Source organism: Tauraco erythrolophus, chromosome 14 (assembly GCF_009769465.1).
Source record: "Tauraco erythrolophus isolate bTauEry1 chromosome 14, bTauEry1.pri, whole genome shotgun sequence".
NCBI classification, from domain to species: domain Eukaryota; kingdom Metazoa; phylum Chordata; class Aves; order Musophagiformes; family Musophagidae; genus Tauraco; species Tauraco erythrolophus.
Window position 1 is genome coordinate 17,874,939 of NC_141478.1, and position 17,216 is coordinate 17,892,154.

Genomic DNA, 17,216 nt, shown 5'->3' on the forward strand with positions numbered 1-17,216 from the left:
CTGATGTAACAAAAGTACCTAGATCTTGAGATGAAAGTCTCTGAATTGCAGACTTAAAACTCCCACAGATATGGGCAATTTGCCCTCATCTGACATGAAGATGCTCTCAGAGTCTATACATGTATCATTAGAGACAGTAGATTAAGTGTTAATTGGTATTAAGTGTTGACCATGGAACTCTCTGACTGCTATTTACCAGTGTCAGGTAGTCATCTTGTTGAACGCAACTTTATCTTTTTAATAAATAAGAGAACTGTGTAACACTAGTTTTTAATATAATTGAGACTGATATTTTTGGCATTAAGAAAAATTGTGAGCACAATAGAAACCCAAAGTGAAGACTTAACGTATTTGCTACCGTATTATATTGCTCAACTCCTGAATGGATTTATTTGCATGCAGCTGTCCTCACAGGGAAACAGCAACGATTATCAACAGATGTTACAAACTTTTACAGCATATCAACCAGTGCATTATTGTTGCCCTGATAAACCTATTAACACTAGTTATGAGTCCAAGAACACCTCTTTCACACCTAAGTTTACTACCATTGCAGGGAGAAGAACAAACAAACAAACAAAAAGCTTTAAATCACCTTTTTTTTGTGTTAGGTGAAATTAGGACTGTTATATGCCAAACTAAGAGCTTTAGAACTGGATGTTTCATCTACAAGGATGACACAGGTAACAAGACTCCCCATACCTCTGCAAACAATATTACAGCTAGAATATCTATGTAGCTTCCAAGCTCTACTGTGTATGACCAGAATTCCTACTGGTGACAACCAATACTCATCCAGGAAGAACTGCAACGAACTAATTTCTTACTGGTAGCTGAGATAGCCTTGATTTACTAAAGCAGAATCTAAATTCACAACTTAAATTGAGAAAGGTCCAATATCTTAGTAGTCTCTCAAACAGTTCAGCTTCTATTGTGGCTTCGGCTTAAACCTTTTGGCCAACAAACTGAAGTTCACAGAACTGCAGTTCTGCATTCTGAAAAAAACAGACTAAAAGGCACGAAAGCTCAAGCTCACTCTAGTGAGGTAAATGAGTACTGCTTGTATTAGGTATGTGAACAAAAATAAAGATCTCCATACTTGTGAAAGACTACATTATGTGATTGTTAATATCCAAACAAACTAAGGTTCTTATGACAACGAAGAAATGCACTTGACCATTTACAGCAAAATAGATTTATACAATAACAAGTAACTTATGGCCTTGTCCACCTGCAAATGAATTCTTTCAGCAGGTACACAAACAATATATTGCTCAGTCATAAAAATATATATTATCTCTTTCCTTTAACATTTAGGTATATAAATATTTTACTGAAGAACATGCATCATTTAGATAAACAATTGCAAGAACATCCTCCAAAAACAGAGGGTTCTTTGACATTTAGCAGTATAAAATGATTACATAAACACAGCTATTAAAGTCAAGACAAACCAATACAGCAGTAAGCAGTCCACCGTGTGCTAGTCGAGAGAAACTAAGCACCTTTTGCAACAGGTTAGATAATATATACACACACAAAGAATGCATTGTAAGTGGAGCAAAAATAGCGTAATTCCATCTGCATATTCTTCAGTCTTGTTTGGACTCCAAACTTACTGTTCACTTCTCTGCTCTTGTTTTCCATTCAGCTCTTGGTCAACTCTGCTTAGCAAAGAAAGAAGTAAAATTAAAACTATGTTACGAAGTAGTTTAGTTTGATAGCTCAATATTAAAACTAGTAATCTTAACAAGAAAAATACAAAACTTTTTACATGGAAAAGGTTTTAGTAAATAAATCTTAAGTTAAGATTTTTATTGAATGCAGTCACAACAATGCTTTTTTTAAAAAAATATTTTCCTACGGCCCCCTAGAAATTAATTAAATTGTTAAGAAGTCATTTAAATAACTATAGCAGTTGAAAGGAAGGATTTGAAAAGCACAAGTGAAGTTTGACTACAAAAGAAAAGAAGGTTTTGTGCTTTTATTAATGAATGCAAGCAGGAATGAGTTTACAGGTAACATGACAATACCGCCAAGCACTGCTTTGATGAATTCATACACTGCAGAATAAGCACAGAATTACTTTTAGTTATAGTAATTAAGCCAAGAAGGTAACAGCACTAGTTGAATCAACAAAAGTTTAGTGGCTCCTTAACTGCTATACTTTTTCTATTAAGTTCCAAGACTCTTACCATTACCAGGAAAAATTCACAATTGCACTGCTAAAACGTTTGGGGTTTTTTTTTTTTTTTTGGTCATTTGTGGTTTAGGGTTTGTTTGGTTTTGTTGCTGCTGTTGTTTAAGTTGTCTTGGGAGTAGCAAACAAAATGCTGCTTTGTAGAAACCAGTGGATTGTTGACAGTCCTGCACAAGATGTACTTTTCTTCTTTACACTAAGAACAAGCTACAGTCTTAACTGTATCTTCTGGAAAAGAAGCTGTGCATGGATGTAAATGAATTTTAAAACCAACAGCAGTTCCAAGCAAGACAGGCTAAGACCAAGTTTGTCTTCTAACAACCTAATTGTCTAACCTACCTGTCCAGTCTCTCAAACTATAACCAGCTAGTTTTCAAATAATAAAAACAATGACAGCTCTTCTAGGCCATGAACCCATAAAAAGAGGAGACAAGGTTGGTTGTGGGTTTTTTGCAGCTGTAAGAACTGAACCTAGTACATAAGGATGCAATAGATCTGGAGCAGTGTTGTCTAGAAGTAACAGTCCTAGTCGAATACCCTTTCACCTGCACAGTACGCAGCTGCAACTCATCCCTGTCCTCACTGCAGGATCTTAGGAAAGTATGTTTTGACATAACTTATGGGACTAATCACAAAAAGTGTAAGAAAATATGGTATGCTAATGCAAACAAGCTATGCATAAACATACAGCTGACAATATAAATCCATAGAATTATATCATATTCTAGCTTCCAAAGTGACTCATACACATAGCCACAGAATTCCTATTGCCATCCTCAACAAATTTTGTAACTAACCTTCAACACCTCTCCTTTCTCCCTATTATAATAATGCCTACAACTGCTTTCAACCTGATTAAAGTCTCAGTATCAAACAGTGTGTGTGGTCGATCTCTCCTCTACACATAAGTTTCACTTAGAGACATATTACTACTTACAAAAGCAAGAGTAGTAGAATTGATGGTATCAGCAGGGACACTAAAAAGTGCTTGTTGGACTGGAGATTTTTAAAACTTTTTACATTACTGTCTGAATGTCTCAGGTTTGAATCCTGAATACAATGGACTTGCAATAGAATTGAGCTAAATTATGCCCACTAGGGAAGAACAAAAATCGAGCAGAACTGTTGTTCAATATGTACTGAAAGGGTTTCTTAAATTTGACAAGCTTAGTACTTCACTGCAAGATTATTGCTTAATTGGAATAATTCCTAGGAAATGTTCAACACTTGTCAATAGCTTTACCTGCTAGCTTTCAGAAAGAATTTACGTTCCTTTTATTTTCATCTCTCAGTATTCTGCTCTATGTTCATTACCCAATTTAGACAATAAACCTCCCTCAATAGTTATGCACACACACAAAGAGTAACTAAAAAAAGGCAAAGTTAGTAGCAAAACCTTTCAGTACATTTGTTAGTGATAGAGTGAAAAAAATAACGTATCCATTCAAAAATACTCATCAGCTGCTGGAATAGCTTGGTTAGCAAGAGACTGAAAATCCAAATGTTTATTAGAAAGGAACATAGGCACTGCAAATACAAACAGCACTAAAAATACTAATTTAGATTGCATCTGTGAAGTTAATAACTAAAAAGGTAATGAATACCAAAAATACAAAATAAGATTCAATATTAGAACTTTTCAGAGTTGCATCTCTGCTGATGCATAGCTACAGCTTAGCACTTAAAAACAGCTCTTCCTTCAGACATCGCTTCTTGTTAGAAACAGTGAAACTTGATTTAATCAACTCATACAGAAGTATTACTTTTGCCTCTTCGAAGATTCAGTTGAGAATCCATGTATCCCCTTAAGAGTGAGCTTCTCATGCAATAAAGTAATAGAAACTATTCACAAATATCTGTTTGAACATACAGGGAGAGTTCTTTTAGATGATATACTGTACTTGCAGGCAGTATAGTTACTTTCATGCATAAAAACTTAGTCACTAGTGCATGTTTATATTTACAAATGCTTATTCCTTTATGCAAGCCAATCAACCAGGAGTTAGTTGCAGTGCAAACAGTCTTATCTAGATGCAACCCTAATCAAAATATGAATATACCTTTTCTGTTTCTTTCTAAACTTTTCTTCTTCATACCTTGGTGAGGAAAAGTCTGATTTCAGTAAATATAACATACGAAGGCCAAATTCAACAGAAGCTGCAAACTGCTATTAGTGTCAATACAGTTTGTAGAAGCATAGGAAGTTTTGAAACTGATACAGTTAAAAAAATATATTGTACTTCCAACATTTATAATCATTAAACAAGAAGCATTAAGATTTAGATAGTATGACATAACATATGAATTCAATACAACTTCTTGCACAGTATTAACATCAATCGCTATAATTTAATGTCTGTATTTGTAACAGTTTGAAGACAGATACAATCCTCCACAGAAGTCTGAATCAACTCCGTAAGCCAACCAAGTCCAGCCTTTGCAGAACAGTTAAAGGTTCATCAATACAGAATGGAATCTTTCAAGACCTGAACAGTCTGAATATTCATAACACATGCTTCAAAAGCCCCAGTTAAAAAATATTCCAAAGACAGCACAAGGCTGCTTCAGCATAGTCATGCCTTTCCTCCCCACCCCAAGAAAATTGCATTTTCTCTATTTTATAAAAAGTTAAATTGTGCAACTGATACCAGCTGAATGTTTACTGCAATAACCAGCTATTTGCAGTGGGCGGGGAGCAAGTGGAATTTGTGGATTTTTCCAACACGGATGCGTCCTGCTGTCCACATAGTGAGACTATGCCATCTTTCCATATGGAGTTCCCAGTTGTGATGACCTATCGTGATCCATACTCTACAGGTTTTGGATGTTATACCCTCTAATGGGCTGATCAATTTGTCATCAGAATTTTTAGTACTTTCATCTGGCTTTTTTAAGATCCAAGTTTGTGGTTTCTACTCTATTAGTGCACCCACAAATGCTATTGACAAAATTATCATAATCATATTCAAGAGTAGAGTTGTGCTGACATTAAAAGGGATATTTATATTTGGAGGGAAGGAAGAGGAGAAAACCAAGGACATTGATGCTGCCTTCACCAAAGTAGTTTTAAAACTGTTATGGGTAGGGATTTAGGATTTTTCCACCACACCTCTTTTAAATGAAATCCTAATCCTAGTGGTGTTTCGCCACTTCACTTGTTCCACATTTTAGCATGAGCACTGAAGATATTGTAAATAACTTCAGTATCAACATGCCTAGAATTTCTTGCTCAGAAGCCAGTTTAGTACACTAAGGGGTAGAACAACTGGAATGAGGCCTTGTCTCTAGAAGACTAATTCACACATCATAACTTGGTAATTACTTAAGGCAATATCCATGAAAATCCCTATACATTAACATTTCAACTATCCAAGCTCCTGCATACGAAACTGTAGTTAGCAATGTAGTCGAACATGGATACTCCTCCTAGAGATAGCAATGATATGAGTTAAATTAAATTTTATTAAATGCAAAGTGTTACACTCAAACCAATCACTGAATACAATACATACTGGTTCTAAAACATGATCAGCATAGAACATGTTTGAATAATAAAACGTACTGTTTTATGCATTCTGGGATGCCAACATATTCCATGGGGATGAGTTCAGCTAGTTCTGCCAGGGTAAAGACATACCTAATTTTTTGGCTGAATTTTGAGCTGTGGAAGAACAAATGCAGGGTACAGTTACAACTTAAAAATATTTCAGTAGATCAATATTAAAACAGTTTTTGAAGTTTAAAGTAAGCAGTTCTTAGGATTCAAAAAAAAAAAAAAGAAATACCTTCCAGAGTATTACCTAATAAAAGGTTTTGTGATGGCAAGAAGTGTTCTGATGAACCAAGAAGGATGAACTATGATTAATGATTTCAGATTTTTCCTTAACCTGAAAGATTCAAACAGCACACATAACTACTGGAACAAAAAGGCAGCATGACAAGAAGGTTTTTTTTTAAATATATAAAAAGTATCTTTTTTGCAAGAACTGTCACATAAATCTAGTATGTTGACATTCCATTATCAGAAATTACCATCTGCCAGAAGAAAATAAAATAGTATACAACTGTATAGTCAAAATTTAAAATGTAGTATCAGTTTCACAACAATGACAAGGAAATAACACTCCAAAGAGAAGTTTCTTTGAATCTTTTTACACAACTAATGATGAAGTGGTTCACAAAGGACCCCCCTTACTACCTTATCATATTAATACATGAAGTTTTAATGACATTCTATGTGGTAACAGTATTCAGTATTCTAACCCTACTATTTTCACTAAAAAAGCACTGAAAAACAAATTAACAAAAAAAAAACCCAGGCATGCCTGTAGCATTATTCCCCACTGTCTACCTTAAAAAGAGGTTTTCGATACATCAGGCAATTTGCTTAATTAAATCTTAACCAGTATGTACCAAACACCACATTAAACAGCAGTTTTTCCTAAAAATGTGTATCACTGAGCATGTGAATATCGTAAGAAAACACTGCAGAGCTTCTTACCTTCTATCAATTTGCTGATAACATTTCCTAAGCCAGCCTAAACTTGGCATTTTTCTCCGTGTTGTTGCACCATTCAGGTAAACTATCATATAGTTCTCTGCTACTAACAGCTCTAAAGTGCCAATTACATACCTGCAGAGACAAGCAAAAAAAACCAACTTTCAAGTGAAGATCTGTGGATATTAAAGTAACTCCTAGTAGTGCTAAATACATTTTAAAGGTATAGAATTGGCAATTTTTTTCCTTCCCCTGGAAGTAGATGCTTTTTTATTTGTTACCTTTCCCTCATCTGAAATATAAAAAGCTTCATTAAAAAAAGAGAGAGAAGCAATCACCCTTACATTAAAATACCAAGTTTCAGAATGTGAAATTAAGACGGTATTCAGAGGCAGATAATGACTTACTTAAATAGATTGTCCATTAGGTATCTGTAGTTAGGCTGGCTACTTTCAGGCATAAAGCAAACAGCAATACAACAATTGCATTTAACCCATCACCATAATAACCTAAAAACAAAGAAAAAAGCATCAGTAGTGACAAAGGTGACTATATATTAACTACATTTACACAAAGTCAAGCACATTCAGTAAGCTTTTAATTATTAAATGAATCTTAAATAAATATTTTAAATATTTTATATATCTTATGTAAAAATATATTATATTATATATAATTAATATATTATATTAATTAATATATTATAATGTATTATATTAAAATATTATGAAATATTAAAATAAAAAAATAAATCTTAAAGAGACTTACAAACATCTATTCTATATGGACCGATTCATATAGTTACAGAAAACCTCAAGATTTCTTTTTCAATTTTGTCTACTTCTAAAGAAATAGTTGAAGTTGATATAAATCAAATGCTGTACCTACAATCAACATCTCAGTATAGAATGTCAGTATATTTAATGACATTTTATATATTCAACTTTTCTTCCAACCTAAACTCCACAGCCTGTTGGGAAAATTTAACAGTCATTAAACTGATTTAGACCTTAGCATATCTACAGTTAATGCTCTCAACACTCTTGAAACCTAAAAATTATGCTGGAAGCACTGACACTGTCAAACAGTTAAGTATATCTTATTGCATCTGTGCATGTTAGTAGCTTCATTTAAACATCTGTGCATTTTGAGACTTTAAGTTTAATAGGGAAAAAACATTAAATCAATAATATGCCATAATAATGCAACAAGTGAGCCTTTATGCCCAAAGCTCTTCCTGTGCCACCTCAACTCAGCTTAAAGAAGTAGTTTCTCAACAGTGCCCCTCAGCCCACCACTAATCCTTACCACCATGACTGATAACTTTTTTATATGGTTCAATCGCCTTCATGTCCACCCTATGGTCCTGTTCTCCAATCCTAAACATTCGCCAGCGTCGACCATCGTCTTTCTCCTCTGCCGCAGTGTATTCAGTAAGTGATCCTTTCCTAATTACATCAGTAGTTTTTGGCTTTGGAAGATCATCTGCCAAAGTTAAAACATGTTCAAGATCCATTAGGAATACTATGTATAGCAACAATCAATTACAACACAGGTTAACCACTTTGCTATTCAATCTATTTAATATTCTTTAGCCAGTCAGACATATCAGCTGACTTAGTTCCTTCAGTCACTGCAAAGTCAGATCTCATTGGTGCCATGTATTTTATCAAAATACACTATGTGGGCAGTTATCCATTGACTGTAATTTTCTGTGTTAAAGTACATGACAAATTTCCATTCATGTAGGAAGCCTATTCAACTGTAGGCTTTCAGAACTCGGACCTTGGTGAATCTCACCAAAACAGACAAAGTGGTTAACTCCAGTGATAATTACACAGGTTGCTTGATCACAGATTTACATAAAAGCGTGATTTAAAACATTGACAGTACCTTGCAAGCAGACATGCAGGCAAATCTATTAGAAATTAAATCTAATTCACATGTGTGCAATCAATATATATGCAATTTATGCTGACAGCAATCTGTAAAACAATTTGCTCCAATTAAGTTATGATTCTTGACTTTGTTGCATAGACCTTACCCAAAGCGAGAAAAAACCTACTGCAAGTTAGTTGTCTGTTCCCAAGACAAAGCTGTTAATTGAAACTATCCTTCCAGGAAAATGAAGGCAGCAGCATTAAAGGAAGAAAAGACAGAAACCCTTTTCAGCCACTTTTAAAAACAAGGCACAAGCATCCGGAACATTTCCTTTGCATCATTGCAAAACCAACCCTAAATACCAATTCTTCTTCTCTAAAATGATGAAAATCCTTTTACACAGGTAAACCCACAGTCTCTGTTATGAAGACTTCACCTGCAATATTTAATTAGCTATTAAAAAAAACCCTTATTCTAAAACATTGTTTCTTTCTCCCTTTATAAGCTATCTGTCTAGGAATGAAGAACAGGTAGTGTTTCATATGGTACAGTAGAGATCTTCCTGTTTACTCAGGAATTAAAATTATTTTATCTCCAGAATTAAAAAAATAATAATTGCATTTACATGTTTACTTAAAGACATTCTTAAGTCATGAAGTTTACAGTTCTTGGCATACATAAAAGGGTCTTAAAAGATAATTAAACTGCAAGTTTAAAACTTGTGCTTCAACTCCTACATAGAACCTTTTTACCTCAATAAAAGTTGTTAGACTCTCCAGGTTTTGCCTATAAGAGTAAGATGAAGCGTCTATTCATTTCTTAAAATTAAGATCATTACTAGTGTGGCTATAGCCAAGTTAACTTCCTATCAAGTCATTTCAGAATTCCTTGACACAAAACAGAAGCTCTTTACCACTTCCAGTCAATCCAGAAAGCATGCGAACTCTCTGGCTACTGACCTTTTGCCATTCTCACCACAGTAAGATATGAGAACAAGTGTTACTCAGTATTTTTAAAAATACCAATCAATCCTCCTTAAATAGAAAGTCTTGCAATTCATGGATTTCTGACTAGCTAATCTATAATCTATCTCCCATTATATGGTTCACTTTCATTTAAAAATAATCTATAATACATGTAAAACACTTCTGATTGTTTTTTTTTCCCCATGGTTGGTTCTTAAAAACATACTGCAATGGAGAAGATTTTCCATAGCTTGGAGTCTTACAGGTGTTTAGTGACATTCACCTAAGTTTATGTGGAGTTACAGCCATTACGTTGCCTTATTACTAGTCTTTAAAACATTAATTGTGCCTATTTCCGATTTCTAATCTATTCACTCCTTTTATATTTTTCCTCGTGTAATATTGAGTCAGTTATTTCCCACCTAAAAAACTGCTGACCTGCACATAAAAAGTAGAAATATTTTAGGGCATCGGACAAAAGTAACAAAACACTTACCTTCCCATTCAAACTCATTGCTATTTTCTGAAGGAGTATCTAAACCGTCCAAATCAATTTCTCCACTCTCATCCAAGTCATCAGACAAAACAGATTCCTCACTGTGATCCAAAGTTAAGCTAATATCTGGAGCCATTAGTTTCTTCCTCACTTTGGTTCCATTAACTTCTGAATTTAAAAAAGAAAATTATTTCTTTTCAAAGCTAAAGCAAGTTTAGGTAAGTGTATTAACAAGACAGAAGAGCACATTGCTTCCTCAGAACACATTGTAAGTTAACGCCCGTAACTTAAATGATGTATCTTTGGAATAAGAACTAAACACAGGGTGGAAAGAGCAGCACTTGGAGGTCAAAGTTCTCAAGTCTTCAAGACTAAGTTTACCCCACTGCATACAGGCTATGATGACATTGGTAGACCACCATACTCCCTACAGAAGAAAAACCTGAAGTGCTGCCACCACCTAAGCAAATATTACCCTTGCTAGTTCTATCAAAGTGTACCATGAGTTGTTCTAGATTTTATACTAAATAAGTCTTGCAAATAATGCTACAGATTCACATCCCTAGCCCTTGCTGTTAGGTATTGGTAACATCATAACCATCTTTGATGAAATAAAAATAATATACAAGCTGCAAAAGAAAGAAGGCTGACAGACAACAGTGAGGACAGAAAATTAAAGAAACTACTAAGTGAATACACAGCATGTTTTGAGACACAAGGCAAATACTTGTGTGACTTAGACAGCAGTTGAAAGCAAAGAATAAAATAAATGACTGATCCAGCACTGAAAATGCCACAACTACAGCAGACAGACAAGATCAAAAAAATTTTAAAATGTAAAAAAACCCCATCTGTATTATTTCCCCTCTGACCATGTGGACAGGCAACGTCCTTAAAAGGCCACAAGCGTCTGAAATTTGGAGCGAAACTAAGGTAAGCCTTAACTGATGCATAGAAGCCAAATAATGAACCAAGATTTTAAGACAGGTCAGGATCCATTTTTGTCCAGTATTACCTGGATACCTCTGTTCTCAGGGTGGATGAATATTTTATTCCGAAACCCTTTTCTTTCTAGACAAGACGTTTAACACTTCACGTACAAAAACATCATTTAGAATGCTGTTTCCTCAAGCTTGACTCCAAAAAAAAACCCAAACCAAAAATACACCCTAAACCAAAACAGAGCTTCAAAACAGCCATCTAAGTAGGAAGCAGTCAGCTCGACTGGTGCGGAAGGTTCTTACCAGCTTCACTTTCTGTCCCAGCTGCAGCCAATATATCTGACTCAACAGGATCATCCTCTGGCAGGGGCCTGGTGCACAAAGTAGAAATTAATGTTACAAAACTTTTTGTTTTTTAAATAGCCAGCTAAACACCAAACATTTAGACGTAGGCACTACTAAAAAACACCACTGTGGGATAGTACTGAACTATATTTACTTATAGCCTAAGTTCAAGCTTTCAGCAAAGAAACTAGGAAAGCAGCAAATTCCTTCACAGCATTCAAGCGACCATCTGTCTATGTGACAAATGCCAAAATACTGGTTGCTATTAACATGTGTCATCCTTAAGAAAACTTGTCATATTCTTCCTTGAGAAAACGTCACATTAAATACATGAGAGAAGTAGTTTAGTCATGTTATTACAAAATGCCTCTGAAGTCAGCTGGTTTAGTTTCTTCACAGGCCCAAGCATCACTAGCAGTCTTAACCATTAAAAATTTGGCTCAGAAATGTTGCTTAATGAAATATTTGGTTCTTCAGACACTGGTAATAATATGCAAACAATGCAGCTGCAAAAGATGACCACAGAAAACAAAGCCAAACTTACAAATTTTCACTTTAGTAACACTGGAAGCTTGAACAGTGGCATTCCTGTACTACTTAACTTACACATGAACATGAAGTGATCCCTTCCCAGACCATGAAGAAACATGCCACAAAACCTTTTCAAGTCCACTATATTACTGGAAAGCACTTCAAAATTATTATTGAGAGTTAGTTCACCAGGAAGATAACGAGGTAGTTTATTCTGGATGTTACGCATTTGATTTGAATTACTTAAAAAAAAAAAAAAATTAAAAACCTTGGAAAATCTTCATCTTGCCATTCTTCCTTAAACTCAACACCTTCCATTCTCCAGCCAACTTGAATTGCTAATAGAGACTCCTGATCAGCCAGAACCTCTTGTCTTCAGGACAGTGGGCTAAAGAGGAGCTGCAAGAAGATAACAGAAGATGCTAGTTCAATACTACTGTAATTCCCATGCTTGCAACACAGCCTTTCACTTATCACTAAGTTGAGGTATTATGCTGGGGGGTGGGGGGATGGAACCAAAACAAAACAGAGAAAATATTATGTTTTGTTTCCATTTTATTTTTCTCATACAAAACTGCTTATGGAATGGTTTATCGTACAGTAATTTAGCTTGGAAGGGATCTCCTGCAGTCCAATGCCCTGCAGCATAAAGCCTCTCAATTCAAATCAAGGCCCTGTGCAACCTGAGCTATCATTTAGGGTTACACCAGCTCACTCCAAACTGTAAGAAACCTGACAGCTCTCTAGATTCTATAGGAGATAATGAATAAGTGTATATTTTGAGAAAAAAAACAACATCAGATGGGCAGATCTAAAATAGAAATCACTTCTTAAAAAAAAAAAACCACAACAAAACAAACACTTTAAAGATAACTATTTCTGAAGGTGTTTTCAGAGAACTCACCCTGTGATATGGAAGTGAAGTTGTGTTTTTTCAGGTTTACCCATCACCAGCAACAAGGAATCCCCAACAATGGAACATAATAAACCATTTTGCTGACCTACAAGTCCAAGCCAGTTGAAGTTCTTGACTGCGTTGGCTCTAAAGATTGGCAGGAAAAGGAAAAGGCAAACTTATCAATGAAGATGTTAAAAAAATTAACACCAATCAAAAGAGGAAACTGAGTATTTTTAAACGCAAATAAGCAATTAATACAGAACACAAGTAAGTACAAAGTCTCAATGCAATCATACTGCTAATTCAGCCAGAGACACAATCTATTTTTTACGTGGCTAAAAAAGAAACATTACATTTACTGTTCTGTAGGATCATCATCTTTCACAACAAATCTCAATTTTTCTTTTCATGACCTGATTATAACCACAGACAGATTTTAAAACGTTCTGCAACGCTCAAAGCAACACTAGATAAGCTGATAAAAAAAAAAAATTAAACAACTACTTTTTTGTAAAACTGCAGTATCAGAGATAAATTTAACACTAACGACCCAAACTTAAACTTATTTTACTGACATTTCCCTGCTTCCCTCACCCAGGAAATTGAAATAAAATTTCTAGAAGGTAGCAAGCTATTTCCTCTCAAGGGTCAGACTCTCCTTCTTTGAATTGTTCAGCCCTTGCACCACTCAGCTGCTGGCAGTATGTGCCTGTGCACACAATCTCCAAGGAGTTGTCCCCAGCAATTGTCCTCCCACTTGCCCTCTTTCTATTTGTCCTTTTTGAAAATACGCTGTTAGGAGCAGTTTCTTGCTGCTCGAATCATATGGCTTTCCTCACGAAACATACCCATCTTTCATTACGGTGCTGATATTCTCAGCATACAGTTTCTCCTGGACACTAACCTGCTGAGTGCTTGCAACAATGAACTGTAAATATTTGCTCGGAGATAAAATCATATTTTGATCAGCAGCAACAGTGAATACGTGCATAGTTCTTTATGCATTTGTTTCAGGACACTGAGATGAAGTATGAGAAGTCAAGGTGCCCTAAGCAGTCGAGGTAAGTCAAGTCTGATTTAAAGGCCAAACTTCAACACATCAAAGAACATCTGGATGCAGAATTGCCATGTGGTTCCGTTCTCTTACTGGCACCACTGGATTTTGGTGCATAACAATGCCTTTTATACTTTTAAGTATCTCAACAGGCAAGTTACAATATTACAAAACGAAAAAAAAGTATCAAAAGGAAACACACCACTAAAACCCACTACCTCTTCCACTACAGCTAATGAACGGATTTCCATTTCCGGAACACCAGGTTAAACCTACTTAAGTTTGCATCTGAAGAGTATTACTGCTTGCAGCAGAAGTCAAACATCAGTGTCCTCATCCTTTTTCCTGGAAGAAGAGATACTTTTCAGAGTTCTCTCATTAATACCGAGCTGGCTTTGTTGGTAGATCCTAGAATACTAAATACGACAGTGTAAGAAGCCTATTATAAATTGCCATTTTTAAAAACTTAGTTTACAGCTAAACAGACACGCTAATCTGTCCCAGATATTTAAAAAGAAAAAAGGCACTAGAATGCACGAGACTGTTTCTTTCATGAAGTCAAAGACCCCTTGCAGAAATTATCTTTTAGGTTTTCACCCTTGAGTTCTCAGAAGAATACACAAATAAACAGGAGTTAAGCATTTATATGGTGTCCTGGTTTTGACTAGGACAGAGTTAGTTTTTCTTTTCAGCAGCTAGAAGAGCTCTGTGTTTTGGATTTAGTACGGGATTTGTTATGGGAAGAATGTTGATAGCGCACTGATGCTTGGAGTTGGTACTGAGACCGCAAGGACCTTTTAGCTTCCCATTTTTGCCAGCGTGCATTAATCTGGGCCTAGAAAAGCAAGTCTTGTGGCAACATGGCAGCCCAGAAAGAATTGAAGAAATGACAACCGGATGGTTGGAAATGTGTGCCGTGCTCCATATGGTCATGTCTGCCTATCCAGTACAAACGCCTATATTCAGTCCTTGATCAGCACCTCAGCATGTGAAATTGAAAAAATACCAAGTTAATTTTGCAAGACAATGACAATGATGAGCACACTACTGAACTGTGTACCCCATCGGCGAAGAGGAGCATGCTGCTTCAGTCTCAGGAAGTTGAAATCAATTTCAAAAGAGGTTAGCCTCCTTTTTTCTACATTTCATCTTCACCGTTTCAACAGGAACATTAACTGAGCATAGTTAAGTGAATTTCAGATTCCAGGCACTAAAGAGGTGCCTCTAAGAGTATTTTCCATCCTTGATTTTACAGTAAGCCAAAAGTAAGGAAGAGATATATTTTCTGGTACGCATATCCATGTGGTGCAGCTCACTACAATTTCTAAACGTTTTTATAATCCCATGGGCTTTTTTGGCCACACTAGCCATGATCCCAGGAAACATTTCCTAGATCTGAAGACAGACATCCAAACTTTACCACTTGCACTTTTACACAATGAAGTCATGCAAAGATTTTAATAATAATAGCCAATTCTTCATCTCCTATTACTCCCTTCTTTCAGCATCAAAGCATGGATAAATCAGCCAGCTAAAAGAGAAAACTTTTGAAAACACTCTTGCTTTCATCGCTGAGGATAATTCTTTAAGCCCCACATCCAGAGCAACAGAAGATCCTGCACTTCTGAGTCACTGAGGTTCTTTTAGAGGTAAATTCTAACTTGTTAGACAACAGTCAAAAAGAATTTATATCCTGCCTAAATACAAGCAATATGACATTGCAAGATTTAAATATGCATACAAGTTAACCAGAAACAATTAATTGCTACTTAGTGCCCTACATTAGTAGCGAGAAATAAGGAGGAACTAAACCAAAAGGCACTAGAAAGCACCGCTAGCGTCTCTGTGCACCAGGCATTTTCTAAACCTGCATAGGACGAAGCGGTTCCCCGGCCGTGCCCCACCGTTATCCAGCCGCACCAGAGAAGGGGGCACGGGGACAGGGAAGCGCTCGTAAGCCAACCCCCCCCCGCGCCCCCCGTCGGCGAAAACAAGGCTGAAGGTTGTGCGGCGGTGGCGTGAACACCCGACCGGGGCGGGGGACGGGACCTTCTAGTTCAGCGTTTTCGTGCTCGGCCCTTCCCCCGCCGCTCCCGGCGCCGACCAGAAGCCGCACCGAGCTCGGCAGAGCGGGGCCGCACAACGAGCTCGCTCCGCTCCCCGCGGGGCAGCGCCGGCTGGGGCAGCGGCCGTCCCCGGCGCGGCCCGGCAGCGGCTCTCGCGGCCGAGGCGCAGGAAGCCGGGCCCCGGCAGGGCCCCCATCGCCCCCCGCGCACCGGCGGGCGGGCGGCCGGGCCGCGGCCCCGCCCTGCGCCCGCACAGCGCGGCCGGGCCGCGGCTGAAGGCTCCCGGCTCGCCATTACCGCCCCGCCCGCGACCGTACCTGGCGGCAGACGGGACGGGAAGGGGAGGGGGGCGGAGGGGAAGCGGAGGGGAAGGGGACGGGCCGCGGCCCCACCCGCGCCGCCGCTGTGGAAACCTTCCGCTCCGCCGCGCGCCCCGGCTCGCCCGGAAGCGCATACGCGCCCGGACGCACGTGACAGCCCCGCTCCGCGAGGGGTTGGCGCACTGACGCACATGCGTAAAAGAGTGCCGCTGCCACCGCCCGCCGGGCCGTCGGCGCATGCGCAGTCTCCTCGCGGGCGGGCGGGCGGGCGGGCGGGCGGGGCGGGGCGGGGCGGGCGGCGCGCGGCGCGCGGCGCGCGGCGGCGTTCGCTGCGCTCTGAGGCGCAGGCGGGGATGGTGGGTGGCCTCTCGTCCCCGCCTCCCGGGAGCTGGGGAGGATGAGCTCCCCGGCCCGGGCAGCCGTGAGCTGGAGGTAATTACCGGCGCCGCTGCTGCCGCTGCGCACCGGCAGCTCCCTCGGCCTGCCCGGCCGGCCGGGACAGCCGCCTGTCGCAGGGACGGGAACCGGGGGGTCGCGTGCTGCGCTGCGGTGAGCGGGGCGCGGAATGGAAAATGCAAAGGCCACACGCTGAGCTCAGTGTACCGGGCTGGCGGGCTGCGCCTGATGCTTCAGGTTCTCAGGAAAGCGTGAGGTGAGTGTCAGAAACACGAGTGGAACCTTCTCCGTGAGGAGAAGGAGAACGGATCATATCAGCATTGCGTAACAGCGAGGCAGCGGCAGCAGAGTTACTGAGCAAAAAAACTGAATCCACACATCATTTCGAATTACGTCTTCGGCTGTATAACGTGGCATCCAAAATACAGCCCTTCATGACATAATGTAGCGATACTATGTATGCACAACAGAAGCACAGAAAGTTAAATAAATCTCATTTTCATATTTTTCACATAGCCAAGAATGTGGTCACGGTAGTCAATGTTAGGAGGAGGAGGCGATCAAGGCAGGAGGAAGGTTTTGGCTAAGGTTTAGAACTTGCGACTAACACTTTGTTACAATGTAC

The 17,216-nt window shown here is 38.5% G+C and overlaps 1 protein-coding gene across 1 annotated transcript; it reads right to left on the reverse strand.

The window, feature by feature from the left end:
* Positions 1 to 362: 362 nt before the first annotated feature.
* Positions 363 to 16,207, reverse strand: BNIP2 (BCL2 interacting protein 2). Its single transcript, XM_086619976.1, is given in 13 exon segments — positions 363 to 1,664; positions 4,261 to 4,296; positions 5,763 to 5,861; positions 6,001 to 6,087; positions 6,702 to 6,833; positions 7,106 to 7,172; positions 7,175 to 7,207; positions 8,007 to 8,183; positions 10,041 to 10,208; positions 11,285 to 11,352; positions 12,126 to 12,256; positions 12,762 to 12,899; positions 16,193 to 16,207. Coding segments are annotated over 11 exon segments (966 nt in total). The 5' UTR covers positions 12,176 to 12,256; positions 12,762 to 12,899; positions 16,193 to 16,207; the 3' UTR covers positions 363 to 1,615.
* Between the last annotated feature and the right edge of the window lie 1,009 nt (positions 16,208 to 17,216).